Below are 16900 nucleotides of genomic sequence, written 5' to 3'. Positions count from 1 at the left end.
TGTGTGCCTTGGCAGTGTGCGTGCGTGCGTGCGTGCGTGCGTGCGTGCGTGCGTGCGTGCGTGCGTGCGTGCGCGCGTGCGCGTCACACCTCTTTCAAACATCAGAAAAATTCACAGCTGACCTGCCTAATACGTTTGTTTTATTTGATTACAATTGTTAAAGTTAGGCTATTTCCCCCCAATAATTAGAATTGTAAATGTACACTGTGTTAAATGCCCCTATATGTTTTCTTACAAAAATATGTATTTATGATTAAGGTCTATTCTGAGCTATGTTTCAAACACATTGGAGAGGCTTTCCTTAACAAACCGGCTAGTTTTGTTGGCCAAACCTAACACAATTTCTGTCATGAAAACCTGACAGTTAACTCCTCTCAACAGTGCTTAAAACACCTGATATACAGTATATTAAAAGAACCTCTATATATTATAACATTATATATTATAAGAACTCTTGTCTTACTTTAATGTTTCTGAACCCTTGTGGTTTTTATGCATTTAAAAATGTTAACGAATGTGTCTTAAAAGGCACAATCAAAAGCAAAACCAAACAAGGCCATGTCTGACTCAGAGTGGATGTCCAGCCTGATGGAAACAGGCCGGCACCCAGGCAGAAGAAATGGTTCGAGCTGTATCAAAGGGTACAAGTATTCATGGCACAATGTATTTTAATAATTTGTATTTCCTACACCAAATGAAATGATTCAACCAGTTTTTTACTCCATCAAAGGCATAGCAACTATTTTCAGATTGAGTGTCCAATGCAGGCACATGGACAGAAATCCTTGTTTGGCCAAGTGCAGCAAGGCACCATGTGGATTCCACCCTCAGAAGGTAACACTCTTAAAAACTAATTCAAAAACTGATGTTGTGTTTGCTTGCGTGCATACATCAGTAAACAAACACATTACTGATACACTCTCATGGAACAACAGCCAGCTGCAAGTCCAGTCCACAGAGCTGTGGGACAGCAGAGTGCAGCAGTGGGACACCTGCGACCTGCACTGAACTTATCAATGGTTTTTGGACAGTTATCTACACTCATATTTGACCATGAACATTTTAAGTTGAATTATATTTGGACAGTGTAATCGTCCCATGACACAGCCATTTGCTTTATTGCCTTTCATTTTAACAAGTTAGTCGCACTTATATATATTTAGAAAGGCTGAGGAATAGTCTCATGCTTGATGTCGTTTTAGCCACTGAAAGATAGTAAATCTACTGAAATCATGTATCTTTTAAAAGGAATTTTAAATCAGTGATTCCAGGCTGAATGCAGCAAAACATTTGTTATAACGATTTTTTATAAATGAAAATCCATTTGGTCAGGATATTAAATAATGCAGTTTTCATTAAGTAATGAGTTGTTCCACATTTAATTCATAAATTACACTTGAAAGCTAAACAAATATAGTGTTTCCTTTAGAGCAGCTGAAAAACAACTTTGATTGTGTCGTAAATGCTATGTTTTTTATTGCCATGCTTTTACAGTCTGCACACCCTGTATGACTGTATGGGGCAAACAACTCCAACAAGTATGGCAAGCACTTTTTAGTCCAATTTGTTTGAAGAAATGTCATAAAGTTGGCAAGGTAAAAGAGCATCATTGAATGGAGTTGGCAGCTTGCTGCTGCCGGGTGTCGGGCATGGATTTGTCCGCTAAGGGGAGCGTTTCCCTGGAGAGGAGGGTGGGTGCGTTCCCGCAGCAACAGGGAAGATGGCAGCTCTCACATCTCTCACCCAGGTAAAGATGCAGCAATTTACGACTCTACACTTCATCTTAAGGATAATATCATTTATAGCATGACACAGTATATTCGGTTCATGACATTGTAATTTAAACTGACTTGAACTAAACATGAACTCGCTTTGAAATGCAGCTACAAATAAACCCGTCAGCTGGTCGGTTCAGGCCTATTTCAGTACCGTTATGTAGCGGGCTTGTTAGCATCAGCTGTTGCCGTGCTGCCATTTACCTACGACAAAAAATTACGAATAACTGACTAATTACACATTTAAAGACAATAAGCATATCGTACACTGTACACATTTGGGTACATGCTGGCATGCGCACGTTAACTTAACATAGCATCTTAAACTATGATACCGTCCAGTCCTTCAGCTAGCAAACCTTAGCTAGCCTAGCGCTGATGTCAAGGAGAGTGAGGATGGTGATAAACATGCTAGGGAGGCTAGGAGGCAGGCTAAACCGGAGGCAGGCTAAAAAGGAGGCACAGGAGGCAGGCTAAAAAGGAGGGACAGGAGGCAGGCTAAACAGGAGGCAAAGGAGGCAGGCTAAACAGGAGGAATGCTAAATAGTATGCAGGCTATACAAGAGTCAGGCTAGGCTAACCTCAGCTAACCTGGGCTTAGCTTTGGCTAATGATGCTGATGTGAGTTGGCTCTCTAGTCTACTGGGGGTGAAAATGTTTCTTAAAAAATGTATTCCGTTAAAAATACAATTTACCTGTAAAACATGTAAACAGTAATCTAATCTAAGTATCACCATATAAAGTAATGTAACCTGTTACTTTTGTATTAAATACAAGGCAAATATTAACTTGAGAAACAAATCTCATCAAGGAAACACAGTATTTGTCAACTGCATTTATAAAAAAAAAAAAAAAAGGTGAAGGAAACAATTCCAAGTTTTTGATGATGGTTGATTCCTTGATATGACAGTGTATATCCACATCTGAAAGGCACAGCTTGCACTGATTTGATGTGATGTTATTTCCCTGTTCCCATTTGAACCCAAAATAATGGGATCATTTCCACCCTGCGAAAGCTTTCTTTGAACTAGAGGCTGTGATAATGAACTGGTAGATAAGCTGTGGTTTAAGCATGTGCCTCCTAAAATATATTGTTACATTGTTGTCTTGATATTGGTCTTAAATTTTTTATCATTTGATCAAATCTTTCTTCCGTAACTGTAAGGGAATACAGTATCCTGCTTATCTGATCCCCTTACATGTTTTCTGTTATTCATCAAGCCTGCTGTGCTTGTGCAGCAGTCATAACTGGAAATGTAGTTATTTTGGAATATTTCATTTTGTTATTGATTGTGCGCTGCAGTGCTTGGGTGATATTTCAGCTGAATTGATACTCAGGCGCAGCTAGGCATTTGAGTTGGTATAGTTGACATGGCTTATTGTGGCAAGGTCATTCTGAGGTTGTAGTAAATATAAGAATATAGTGCTAACAGGCTCTCAGAACATCTAGCTGAAGGAACCTCACTTATATAGAGAGAGAAGGGAATTGGGTTGTTTATAGTGCTTTAACATTTTTTCTCTCTGCCGCAGTTATCTAGTGGGAACCCTGTATATGAGAACTTTTACAGACAGGTAAGATGATGAGCCAAATATTAATAAACTATATATTTATACAATAAGAGTAGTGTAATTGCCTTTATCGTAGTTCTTGTGGTATTCAGCATCGTAGCCCAGCTTTTTGTGCAATCTGAGCCACTGTCTGTCACCATGTAAACCATCTTCACAAATCATTAGTACTATTTTTTTTAAGACGGATACAGTATCGCAAAAACATAATATTGCCACACTCAAGTGTATCAATATTTTTGATACAAATACGCTTTTATCGTAGTTTGTGAAACACACATGAATGGCAGATCACATGTTTTAAGTGAGAGTTCATTAGGATATGGAAGCATGACATTTGTCATTACAATTTATTTAATTCAATCACTCAAAATGTTAACGTTTGCTCCAAGGTGGACCCTGGGAATACGGGTAGAGTTGGACCAACAGAAGCTGCCTTGTTCCTAAAGAAGTCTGGACTCCCTGACATTACATTGGGAAAGGTAGGTTGTTGATTACCCTGTTTCTGTGTACTGGAGGAGGGTGTCAATGTAACTTGTTCTAGAGCTGGAGAGGTATGAGTGTCTCATACATCAGCTGTTAGCAGTTGCTGGTGGATCATAATTGATTTGAACCCTTAAAGATCCACAAAGAAACATTGTTTTCTTTTTTGGAGGCGAAAGGGGATCTTTAGAGGAAGATTGCAGGTCAACAGTACAGGCCAAATAAAAGGGATTTACATAATCTGGAACTTAGTTGTTAAGAAGATTCAACTCATTGTCATTACGTAGTACAGGTAGTACTATGTAATGAAACGGTTTCTCTGCATTTGACCCATCCTATTGTTAGGAGCAGTGGGCTGCCATTATGTACGGCGCCCGGGGAGCAGTGTAGGGAACGGTGCCTTGCTCAGGGACACCTCGGTAGCACTTGGTCTTTCCGGGACTTGAACTGGTGACCTTCCAGCTGCCAAGCCAAGTCCCTATGGACTTCGCCACCACCGCCTACTAGGTACCTATATATAAGGGTATAAGGGCTTGCAACATTACAATCAAAGAATATAATAGCGATCCCCATGCTGTTTTATGTACCTTTTCAAGTCTCAAGTTGTTGCAGCAGTTTTTTTCTTGATCACATTTGCCACACAGATTTAAACATTATTGACCATGCGAGAATTGATAAAAATGATCAAAGATTCCTTCAAAATACCAAATCTAGGGTGTTGTATACACGCAGCGTCTTTTATCGCCTGGAGGACAAGATGTGCATCAGTCACCTGCTTGGTGCCTACTCTCGTGCTGACTTTTCAAGGGCACTAAAGCAGGTTGCGCAGGACGTTGCTAAACCCTCAGAACTAGCTCCTTGTAACATCTAGTCTTCTTCAAATCATTGTTTTTAAATTATTCATTTTAATATAGTCTTTGGGACAACAGTGTATTCCCAAAACATGTTTTTTGTCTCTGCTTTAGTCACTGTGTGCATGTGTGTTTTAGAAGCAATGCTACTCAGATATATAGGAAGTTATGGACAGATCCTAAGCTTTGGATAATGGTAGCCCTGCAATACAATGATCACTTCTCCTCCATATTTACAGAAAACTGATATTTATGGGAGTAAGGATATCTGCCTTGTGTGATTAGTTGTTCCTCATCATTTGACAACTTCAGAAAGCTTCCACGGAGTGATGGCATCGCCCTCATGTTTGAGCATTAATGAATCTGCCCCTGAGTTCAAGATGACTCAACAAAAATGCTTTTGTTTTACAGGAAGAGTAAAGAGTATTTTGAAATGAAAACACTTCTATAATCCATAAATATATCACTGGATTAGATATACTTTCTTCACTTTTGCGTGTTTGCGTCTTGTGTTTCAGATTTGGGATTTGGCCGATCCCGATGGCAAAGGATATCTTGACAAACAGGTAGGGAACAGATGACTTCTCATCCAGTGCTCTGACTTTGAGAATGTGCTTAACAGAGAAATATTAAAGCACCATAGATGCCATTATGCTTAAATACCTGATCTCAGACGACCACATTTGTAGATACAACCCCAAATCCTTTAATGCTTGTTCAGCAAACATTTATCTGAAAAGGCAAAGAGAACATTTGAATTGTTCTAATGTTTAAATATTGTTCAATTATGTTTTGTTTATTCCATTTCTCAATAACAGTTTTGATACATCATGCTAAATCAGTGTTTGTTCCCTGAGTTAGAGAATAAGACTAATGGATAAAAATGTGTGTTTTCTGTCTCAGGGGTTTTACGTAGCTCTGCGTTTGGTGGCCTGCGCTCAGAATGGTCATGAAGTTAGTCTCTCCAGCCTCAACCTCACAATCCCCCCACCCAAGTTTGTGAGTAGGACTTCATCACTTAACTGAATCCCATTCATTCTTTACAATCAAACAAGTTACAACAGTTATTTTCTGGTATTTTGCATCAATATGTAAATAACAGCAAACCTTTTGACATTTTTACAACACTCTAAATTAATTATATGTATCATTTAAAACTTGTATGAAATTCTCAATATCAGAGAAGAAGATGGGTCTTTAATCCATCCAGCTAGTGATGATTATGTGACATTTACGTGACGGCCATCTTTGTTTGTCTTATTTCAGAAGGACACCAGCAGTCCGTCTCTAAGCAGCACAGCTCCTCCCTCCAGCGAATTACACTGGGCTGTCAGGGTGTGTTGAAATGCACACACACACACACACACACACACACATACATACATACATACATACATACATACATACATACATACATACATACATACATACATACATACATACATACATACCATGTATACATCACTTCAGGGGACATTACATTGACTTACATGCATTTCCTGGAGACTTATCCAAACCTTAACCATAACCAACACATGCCTAACCCTAACCAAGTCTTCCCCCTAAAATGAATGATTCCCCTCATGACACACACACACACACACACACANTGATCAGCTGTTTTAGCGCAGTTCTCCATTGAAGGGGGGGAGTTTCCCTCCGCAGCCGGTTGGCGTAGTTTTGGCACAATTCCGTTTCAGACCGACGTTAACAGCAGCCCTGTCTGTGCACACGGAGACCGACTCTGTCATCCGGTGATCTAACTGCCTTATGGAAAAGCTTCACAAGTACGTCGGTACGCAAATGCGCTTTGTGACACAAGTGACGGTACGCATTTCAGATTACGCACATAACCTGCGTACCAGTTATGTGCACCCCTGTANGGTTTCCGCGTAACGCAATGGCTCGCATGCCTTCGAGGTTTTGTTCTTCCCTACTGCTGCGGCACACGTGTCTCCCTCAGCTTTCTTCGTTTTGATGCCGGTTGCCCGGCTCCCTTTGAGAGGGTTACCTGACGTCGATATTGCCGACTAGTGTGCAAGGTGCGGACGTGCTCCTCGCCAACTAGGTGATCGGGGCGCGGGGGGGGGGCACAACTCATCCTTGGTACGGTACGCATTTCAGATTACGCACATAACCTGCGTACCAGTTATGTGCACCCCTGTACTACAGCAAAAGTATTCTCCGTTGGGACTTCCTGCAACAACCCCACGCCGTTATCTTGAGTCTTACTAATTGCTGTCTGTGCAATTCTCGGCGCGAGTTGACGGACTTTTATTTCTATCATTTTTCATGATGGGGCTAAGCCATTTCTTGGTATGAATGTAGCCTACCCCAGCCATACCCTGGCGCTGCCACTGGTGGGATATATGGGGCGGGCCTTTCTGCACATGCGTTAAATGCGTTAAATATTTTAACGCAATTAATTCAAAATATTAATTACCGCCGTTAACGCGATAATTTTGACAGCATTAATAGTATTATATTGTTCATGCTCTAACTCTCAGTAGTAAACCATACAGTTGAAGAATAATCTGGAGCTCTTTATTAAGTCAAAAGACAGAGTGAGGCTTGGTCAGTATAACATGTAAAGATCAGCCTTTGAAGATAACCTGTGTGTTTCTTTGTAGCCCGAGGAGAAGAATACATTTGATGGGATCTTTGAGAGTTTGGCTCCAGTCAATGGCCTGCTGTCAGGAGACAAGGTGAAACCAGTCTTAATCAACTCCAAGCTACCTCTGGACATCCTTGGGAAGGTATTGACTTAAGCTTGTCGATTCTATGACAGATGGTTAAAATACTTAACCAGAACATAAATGTGATCTGTTTCCCCGACAAATATGAAGTAGCATGAATGTCATCGTGGCTAACAAAACTGTTGTATGTAACTTTGTCAAATAACTTGCTTTTCTTCCAACATGGATTCATATTAATGAAATAACATATGTTAGAGATCAGTTACTCCTTTCATCGCGCTGAATGATCTCATCATGTTTACTTCCTGCTGTCAGGTTTGGGACCTGAGTGACATTGATAAAGATGGCCACCTGGACAGAGATGAGTTTGCAGTGGTGAGTTTTTACATTTGTACTGTTTTAGGTCTGATTCTCTATAGCCTGACACAACTGTGCCCCCAAAACAGCCGAAGAAGGTGGTCTGTGGATAATTACTATTATTTAGATCAGTATTAAGATCAGTGTTATCGTCAGGATTATTCAATGATTAAAAGACAAATATCTTTATATGATACTGACAAAATCAGTCAATCACATGAAATCTGTAAGGGGAGTTTTTTTATAGTACGGCATCCTAATGTAAAAGAAACTGGCAGTCCACGTACTGGGGACCGGGTTCTATTTCGGCCTGGGACCATTTTCCGCGTTTCATCCCCTCCGTCTCCCCTGTCCTATAGGCGCATTCACACCGCAGTACTTTTCCCACAAAGGTCAAAGGTTCATGAGAACTCTTTAGTTCTAGATCGCGTTCACACTGGAATAAGTCCCTGGAGGATTAGGCAAATGAAGCCGCTGACGTCACTTCTTCTTCTGCTTTGGGTTTACTGGCAGGCTAATGATGCTAATGCGAGGATAATAAAATGGCGGCTTCACAAAACATTTTGGGAGTTTTACGCGGCGTGGTTTGCATTCCGCCTAGCCAATCAGAAATAGGAAACATTTTCTCCCACGAAAGTCCCTGCTCTCTAGCAGGGACGGAAAAGGGGATAAAAAGGTTCTGAAGAACTCATTTTAGTTCCGGCTCTTTTTGGTGCGAACGCGAAATTTCGGAGCTATATCGGAACTAAAGTGGGAAAAGTACTGCGGTGTGAACGCGGCTAATACCGTCACTTCAGTAAAGACACTGTCGCCACATGTTACATGTACCTACCTAATTTAACACAAGTAGGACAAACACACATATGGGCGTTGCGTTCTAGGTGGCGCTGTTAAGTCATTTCCCCACCCCTATGTTAAAGAATCCTATTTTATGTACATATACACTATGTACATGTTTTGTGCCAAATAAAATTGTGTTTCTGAACATGTTTAGGCCCACAACAATGCAATTATTTTATAAAAAAACGAGATAATTCCTACAATTACATTATGATAATTCATCCTGTTGTTGTGCTCTAACTCTAATAAATACTAGATCGATTTCTTTACTCGGTATTAGAATGTGTGTCTGGACTGGGGGGAAATACCAGGTTTTGATCCAAATGAGTTTTCTAAAAGCTTTATTTGCCGCCAGTTAGAATGCATTAACAGCAGGATCTGCTCACCCTAGGCCATGCACCTGGTGTACCGGGCCTTGGAGAAGGAGCCGGTCCCCTCCCTCCTCCCCTCCTCCCTCATCCCGCCGTCCAAGAGGAAGAAGAGTCTGGGCTCAGTGGCTGGCTCTGCCACTGGACTACCTGCAAGCCCCCCCCCACCAAAAGACTCGTTACGCTCCACACCCTCTCATGGCAGCATGAACTCACTCAACAGCACCGGCAGCCTGTCGCCCAAACACACACTCAAGTCTGGACAGGTAATACACACTATGTACACTCTATTAATCAGACACTATAATCCATAATATAACTCAAACTGGAGGAATCGTTGTGGTTAAAACCTTTATTTGCATTTGAAATCCTTTATTTATTTGCTTTGGCTTTACATAACAGCTATCTTAATACTCTGTGGCTCTCCATAAAACCACTCATTACAAGGGCACAATAAAACAAGTTCATTTTTATCCTACTAAGTATATTTAAATTGCATTATTCTTTACATCAATGCATACTTTGTTCTAAATAAACACTGTAGTGGTGCACTGTTTGGGACACAGTTTACAAAAATATACATTAATAAACATATATTAGATTGGTCTTTTGTACTGATGGCTGTATGTAGCACTCTTCCGGACTTTATGACTATCACGGTAAAAACCCAATGATTGAAAATGTCCTTGAAAATAGTTTCTTGGGAAGAACCTTTCACAAAGTTCTACCCTGCCATATCTGCCATAACCACCTGAATAACGCTCTCTGAAGAAGAGCCATATTGACTTGTTCTGAATAGATTTATGTTTAATTAAAACATATATAACATACATTTGTTTAATTCAAGACTTGTTTTGAGTCAAAGACACAAAGAATTTCAACGTGAGCATCTCCTCTATCTCGGTTTCAGCATTCATTGAACTGGGTGGTCCCAGTGTCAGACCGTGGTCGCTATGACGACATCTTTCTGAAGACTGACGCCGATCTGGACGGTTTTGTCAGCGGGCATGAAGTAAAAGACATCTTCATGCACTCTGGACTCTCTCAGAACCTCCTGGCCCACATATGGTAGGGACCCTGAGAGACTCGCACACTGGGGTCAGTGTGCTCAGTATAATTGAGTTAGCTGAATGTAATTCTGTTGAACGTCTGCTCCTCCCTGCAGGGCTCTGGCAGACACCAGGCAGCTAGGCAAGCTGACCAGGGAGCAGTTTGCTCTCGCCATGTATCTCATCCAGCAGAAGGTCAGCAAGGGCATCGATCCTCCACAGGCCCTGACTGCCGACATGTTACCCCCCTCAGAGAGAGGGACCCCTGTACCAGTAGGTCACACACACACACACACACACACACACACACACACACACACATACACAGTATACTGTATCTATGTAATTCATAGGGTACAGGAGGTAAAGCAGGTTGGTGGTTCGATTACTGGTTCATTTAATTGTGGGAAGCCCAACAAATGATAAACCAAAGATTCCATTTATTGTGTAGCCCTATAGATGAGAGCAACTCTATGTCACTACCTGGCGAAATGGCCCTGCCCACTCTCCGGTGAAAACATTTTCTCATGCCTTTTTATTTTTCTTTGTTGTGTTTTGCACGTCAAACAACAAAAATGAATGGTCAGTCAATACTTGTACGTTGGTGGGAAACAATTCGTCACAGCTGAAGTATGATGCCAAGGAAATCCCAGATTCAGTGTTGGCCTGAGGCCTGCTGCCTTACCTCAGAATCTGTATTTACTGCCAGTCAAATGACCGCATATGTTTTCACCAAACAAGGGGCGTTGTCATGACATATTGGGGCAGTCCCCGGCTCTTATTACCTTTTTAGGATTGTAGCAAGGGAAATGTCTTTATTTCACACAATCCTGGATTTACGTATTTCTTTTTTATATTCCTTGTGTTAAATAATAAGAAGTTAAATGAATACAGCAAGATACTTAATTTCTTAATTTCACCCTCTGTCCATCCAAGGCTCTATAGTAATGTTCATTGTACTTGTTCCTTTCTGTGATTGTTTTACCATTAGCTGGTTACTCCAAGTATCGTTAACTTTGTACCTTTACAGCATGGCATCATGATAACATTATGTTACAAAAAAGAACAGGAAACTTAGTGCTAATGTATTTCCAAAGGTCTCTTTTGACATTGGATGAGTTAAACCTGTTGCTGATGATACAAAATCATAAACTAAGTATTGTCTCTCTGTGTGCAGAGTATGTCAGGATACATGACCCCAGTGGGATCGGAGATGGCTGCTCTGTCTGAAATGAGAAGGGTGAGTCCTTTTCTCTTCTCTCATATTTGTTCTTCCCTGAGCATATTTGGGCTTAAAGGTGTACACATTTGTCTGCTAGATACTGTGTTTTTATCTGCAAAATCCCTCGAAAAAAGTTACAAATGTAACCCACAGTAATGGTAAACATAAGATGAGGTAAATCTAGATATTTACTCCCCACTGTTGTACTGTAAGTCTTTCACTGCTGAAGTGTCTAACGTCCCCTCTTCCTCCTCTCTCAGGCTATAATGTTGAAGTTGTGGGTAGGTAACATGGACCTGTATGAACATATAAATGCTTTCAGTGGCTGCCTGGCCTTTCCAACAGATTACTAGAAAGCATGACATACCATGTGACGTCTCACCCTGTCAACCAGCTGCTGACCAAGGAAAGATTCTGGATTCTTTTTAAATCATTATACAGTGGCATTAAATACTTAAATTAATCAAATCTATAGCATCCTGTATAAATCATTTATTTTGTAAACAGTCAATGGATAAATAAAAATAAACTAAAAACTGATTGCATAGGAAGTATCAGTCACTGACTGTTTGCTAGGCGGCGTTAGCTTGTGGTTGTTTTAAATGGAGGTGAAAAAATTGTTTGGGGCATTTTCGAGGTATAATAAATCTAATTGTTTTGTAGTACACAGAATGTGCCTCCAGGGAACTGAAAAAAATAAATGTAGGAATTAATTACGTTTTATAAGTGCTATGATAATGTACTGTAGCAGTGTACCCAGCAGGAGCTAAAGAATTGTTTTGGTTTGTTTATGCAAGAAATGTATCCTACCTCACCCAAAAAAAGCTGGTGTACAAAACATTGGAACCTTTTTGAGAACAACTGTTATGAAAGAGGCTTTAGTTATATTCATACAATTGCAAAATCCTGAATCTTTCCTCCCTCTGCAGTTTGTCAGTGGTGTTGACACTCCCTACGTGTTGACCCAGCCCCACCTTCTGTGCTGCTCCTCTCACCGAGCATTTATCTCCTGTCCTCTCTTTTCCTCCTTCTCCTTCCTTTGGCCTGGTCTGCCATGGTTCAGTTGGTACCAATTCATAATCCCACTTCTTCGACAAATATGATTTAATTTGCGTGTTCTTTATTTTCTCTCTCTCTCTCTCCCTCTCTCGGTCTGCCTCTGGCTCTGTACAGGACAGCTCCAGTTCAGTGGGTTCAGGCGAGTTCACCGGAGTCAAGGATCTGGATGACATCAGCCAGGAAATAGCACAGTTGCAGAGGTAACAAATTCTATCAGTGGCACGGCTCAATGACATGGCACCACTGACACGGCAACTGAATTTTCAAAGCGGCAAACAAAATGAATACATCCAAACTGTTTTATTTTAAGCATCGCAGCATTGGTAACAGCTTATCTGTTAGTATAGCACATTGTATTTAGCCAAAACGTAATGCAGTAATAACAACAGCAAACGGGGGGATGTGTGGGAGGGAATCTCCCTCTGGAAAGAACTTTTGAATGTTAGCCTTTGCAGACCATTTACATGCACATCAACCTATATAACACACTACAGGAAGGGCAAAAGCATAATACAGTGATGCAAATTAGTCGCTTTTCGGCGCCTCCCGCTTTTTTAACGCTGCTTTGGGTGACTTGTGTAATTCGTGGAGAACCGAAGAGTTTTCGTTTTGGGGGGGAGGGGGTCCGTCAGTCCGTCCGTTAGTCCGTCCGACTGACGGACAACTTCTCACTTCAAAAAAGAAGAAGAAATCTAGATCGCAAAATAATTAAACAAGCGAGTGCCTGTTTTTCCTGGCCAAGGACAGGTTCCTTGAACACAACACGAGCGTAACGTGTCTTCACGTGGTTATGTCTCGTCTGAAAGGAGTGTAGACTAGAGTGCTTACGGAGAGCACCGGAACGCCGCTCCAGCTCTTCAAATATTGCAGTACCCATAAGGAGCCGTACACATGCTGCAGTGTTTGCGTGGCTGTATCTTTAGTTGTAAGCACAGTGGCGATCTGTTGTTATTAGCATCTGGTTAGCTAGCTATGCTAACGAATTTAAAGAGCTTTTCTACAACCAGGTGGAAGAGAGCTCTCTCCTGAGAGGCTCAAATGACCTCAGCTCAGTGAGGTTAAGGCACACCTTGATATGATCATTATAGTTATTAATGAGACATTAGAGACTAAATGAAAAACAGGTATAAAATACTATATGACAGTAACAAAAAGGTTGTTAAAACTAAGTGATTTGTAAAATATCCAAAAAGAAAAATTTGCTTACAGTTCTGTTTCAAATGGGTGTTGAGAGATGTATCCATAGATCTCCTCATGTTGCTCTCAAAGTGCACCAGATTGATGCTTTTAACTTAAATATTTAAAAAAAAAAATCTTCCCGGGGGAACATGCCCCCGGACCCCCCTAGAGGAGGTTAGGTTAAATCATGTTCACATGGATAGGATACTAAATATGTGTCCATATCTTTTTGTTTGGGTGGTCATGCCACACCGTGCACATGCATGCATGCGCGAGTCATGGTGAGATATCTGGATTAAGAGGTTGCTTTTTCTTTGCACAGCATGAAAGAAAGGCCAAATGAATTGGCTGTGATTTTAGTTTTTTTAAGCAGAGGTTGAGTTCAATCATTTGTACGGCCCTCGGAGGATGTTGTAAAAATTGAAAGGAAAAAGGTTCCCCACCCCTGCTGTAAATAATAATATTAAAAACCCTTGATTTATAACTTAACATCTCTGTCTCTATTGATCTGAGTATGTTATAAAGAATAGCAGTTAATTGAAGCATTATAGCGCAGGCCTTTGTCAGATGGTATATTACGCTGTTTTTTTCCTGCTTCGAATAGTTCTCTCTTTTTTCACCATACCTGTGTTTGCATCACTGATATATATCATAGCCTTGAAATAAAGGAAGTTTCAGTTTATATCCACATGTTCTTGTTGTAGTGTCACCAACCTGATGCTGCATACTTGTGTAGAACAGGAAAAGCTCACACTGCAAAATGTATCCGCCATGCTGTTTTCATCTCATCAGACATGCCTCCATCCATTTTTCCTTTTTTATTTTCTTCGGTGCAAAACATAGCATACACAACTTCCACCACCACCTGAGAACGACAGTTCATTTAATCATGCAAGTGGTTATTGGAGATTCAATTCTATGTGAGATCTCCAGTCCCTGGATTCTCATCTTGAAATATATACTAAAAAGAAAGAAAGAATCAGAGAGTCATGTCGTTTGTCTCAGTGCCCTGCATCACCCTCATCTCTGTATAAATAAACTGTTCATCTTTGGTCCTGTTTCTCTGATAAAATGCACACTTGAAAAGCAAACATGCACTTTCAAACCTGGACGAGCTTCACTTCACATCTCGGCTTTCTCTCATCCCATCGCTTCCTTCTTCCTTCCATCGCTTCATCCAGCCACCCAGCCAAATCTTCTTTTGATGTGTGTATTTTATCAAATTTTGTTTGTCCACTACTTATTCTCCATGCTGCGTCAGCACACTTGCCTTTACCCAGTGGAATACTATCAGGTAACCAAACCAGCTACTGTACATCTATGGACTGGCATTCTGTCTAATCTACTGTGACACACACAACATGAGCAGTGGTTCTGACATCTGCTGTTCTTTCATAGTGGTTATAAGTGGCCTTCCAATTCAAATGTGCTTATTTCATATCCCCTTGGTGCCCTATTTCAAGATGCAGGATAGGTTTACAGTTTTTCAATGATTGTGATGTGCCTAAATGGATATTATAAAAACTGTTCATACTATTGAAGATAGCAGTTCCCAAGTCCATTTTAGACAAAGTGATTGGGGAACAGAATTGACAGTCCCTTTACTACATTCAAAATGTTAGGGTTGGGGTCAGTCAAATAATTTGGAAATCTTCCAATGTTTTTAATGTAATAAAACAGGATTGTCCTTAAGCTACATTCACATACAGTAAAACGTGATTTGCTCACCGTGAGGTTGGGTGCAGTGAAACCGTGGACTATATGGGTAAAAACAGCTAGTTACGTTTTGTTTCTATGGTTACGTCCCCTGCTAGTTTGCGTCACTACATACAGTTGGCATCTGATTAGTTGCACGTCAACAGGTCAGTTGTAGATGGGGTCAAAGTTGGAATAATTTGTACTTTGAGACCTCCAAAAGTTCCGCTTTATCCATAGAGACACAACAGCAACGTCAGTTTTTTTTTACCGATGGTCATGTTAATGCACATATCTTCCCATAACATGAACAAAAACCTGTATTTTGTTATTTTGAGGATAACAAAATACTAGGACATTTTGGTTCATTGCCAAAAAAAAACACATTCATGCTGTTCTCACAAAGTTGTTTTCTCCCACCAACCTACACAATGTTCCAAACTGAGGAAATTATGTAGGATCTAAAAGAATACATTTCCAAGGCACACTCCTTTCTTCATAGGGGCACACACAGACACACCCAGCTCTACTTTCCCTGTCAGTTTTCATAAATCTGTGTCAGTGCATTTGACAGAAACCCAGTCCAGTGTCGTGTTACTCTGTCTTGTTGATTTGTGCACACAGCAGGGGGTTGGTGGTTCTTGGATTCTTTATCTGTTATATTTCAGCTTGTATGTGTTCACGAGTGCCCTTGTGTGTATATGTTTTTGTGTGTATGTGTCAGGGAGAAGTACACACTGGAGCAGGACATTAGGGACGCGGAGGAGGCCATCAGACACAAGAGTGCAGAGGTGCAGGTAAGGGAACTTGTTCACAGAGAAATATTGTGCTCTCCTTGCCTTCTTATACAAACTCATGCAATTTGTGTATGAACACCTAGATTTGGCACATGATACTTGATTTGTACTAATGTGTCTTTTTGTTACACGTTCCCTCAGGAGATGCAGAATGACCTGGACAGAGAGACGGCCAGCCTGCAGGAGCTGGAGGCTCAGAAACAAGACGCCCAGGACCGCCTGGAAGAGATGGACCAGCAGAAACACAAGCTGGAGGACATGCTGAACGAGGTCCGGGTCAAGTGCCAGGAGGAGTCTCACATGGTGAGTGTTACAACCCGCCGTCTACTTAGTGGTAGAGACTCGTTGGGGAGACCCGCAACATAAAATAAAACACAGCAAACACGCAGCATTTAACGGTGTTCATTTATTCAGATACATCCGTTCTCACATGGTCAACCGGCAAATGAACAATGGCGCTGGAGGACAGGAAACAAACAAAAAGACGAAGGGGGCCTGGGCCAGCCACACCACGGGCCGTAGGACCCAGAGCTTCCCTCCGCTACCCAGAGACCTAACAAATCCCTGCGGGAGAAAACAAAGCCGCGAAAACCTAAACTACCTGTTCCTCCAGAGTACATAAAGACACAAAAACACTAGGAATCTACAGATCCTAAAGCAGCAGTAGAAGGAGGTAGTCCACGGACAACATCTTCCGGCGTTAAGATCGGGGAAGAGACCTCTTCTCCTCCAGCTTCTCCTTTTCAAGTCCCCAGCTGAACGTAATTAGGACACCTGGGGGAGGCGGAGCCAGGTGTGTCTGTGCAGCAGGGAGACAGAGAGACAAACAGGAGGGGTAGCACGTAACATCCCCTCCATAAGTTAGTGATTTTTTTTATTTACACAAAACAATCACAACAATCAACTAGTTAACAAACGTGCTCACGACTAAGTTTGTCTTTCGGGACCACTTAGTTCACATCC

General features: G+C 41.2%; 1 protein-coding gene across 1 annotated transcript; it reads left to right on the top strand.

The window, feature by feature from the left end:
- Positions 1-1695: 1695 nt before the first annotated feature.
- eps15l1a (epidermal growth factor receptor pathway substrate 15-like 1a) lies at positions 1696-16719 on the top strand. Its single transcript, XM_010775094.1, has 17 exons — positions 1696-1747; positions 3306-3347; positions 3734-3823; positions 5194-5241; positions 5579-5674; positions 5942-6010; positions 7306-7431; positions 7687-7746; positions 8960-9202; positions 9847-10004; positions 10102-10258; positions 11163-11225; positions 12381-12466; positions 14707-14739; positions 15865-15937; positions 16079-16240; positions 16352-16719. The coding sequence occupies exons 1-17, from the start codon at positions 1721-1723 to the stop codon at positions 16457-16459; spliced, it is 1641 nt and encodes a 546-aa protein (XP_010773396.1). The 5' UTR covers positions 1696-1720; the 3' UTR covers positions 16460-16719.
- The last annotated feature ends 181 nt before the right edge of the window (positions 16720-16900 follow it).

Source organism: Notothenia coriiceps, unplaced genomic scaffold, assembly GCF_000735185.1.
Source record: "Notothenia coriiceps isolate Sejong01 unplaced genomic scaffold, NC01 NC01_scaffold00015332, whole genome shotgun sequence".
Taxonomy (NCBI): Eukaryota; Metazoa; Chordata; class Actinopteri; order Perciformes; family Nototheniidae; genus Notothenia; species Notothenia coriiceps.
The sequence above is the reverse complement of the archived record's forward strand: the minus strand, read 5'-3'. Positions and strand labels throughout refer to the sequence as shown.

What these genes read in the sequence shown, in the direction of transcription:
- eps15l1a (XM_010775094.1), top strand. Translation starts at nt 1,721, where the DNA reads ATGGCAGCTCTCACATCTCTCACCCAG. An exon ending in ATGAGAACTTTTACAGACAG is followed by an intron (nt 3,348 to 3,733) that starts GTAAGATGATGA and finishes GTTTGCTCCAAG; the next exon opens with GTGGACCCTGGGAATACGGG. An exon ending in ACAAGAGTGCAGAGGTGCAG is followed by an intron (nt 15,938 to 16,078) that starts GTAAGGGAACTT and finishes ACGTTCCCTCAG; the next exon opens with GAGATGCAGAATGACCTGGA.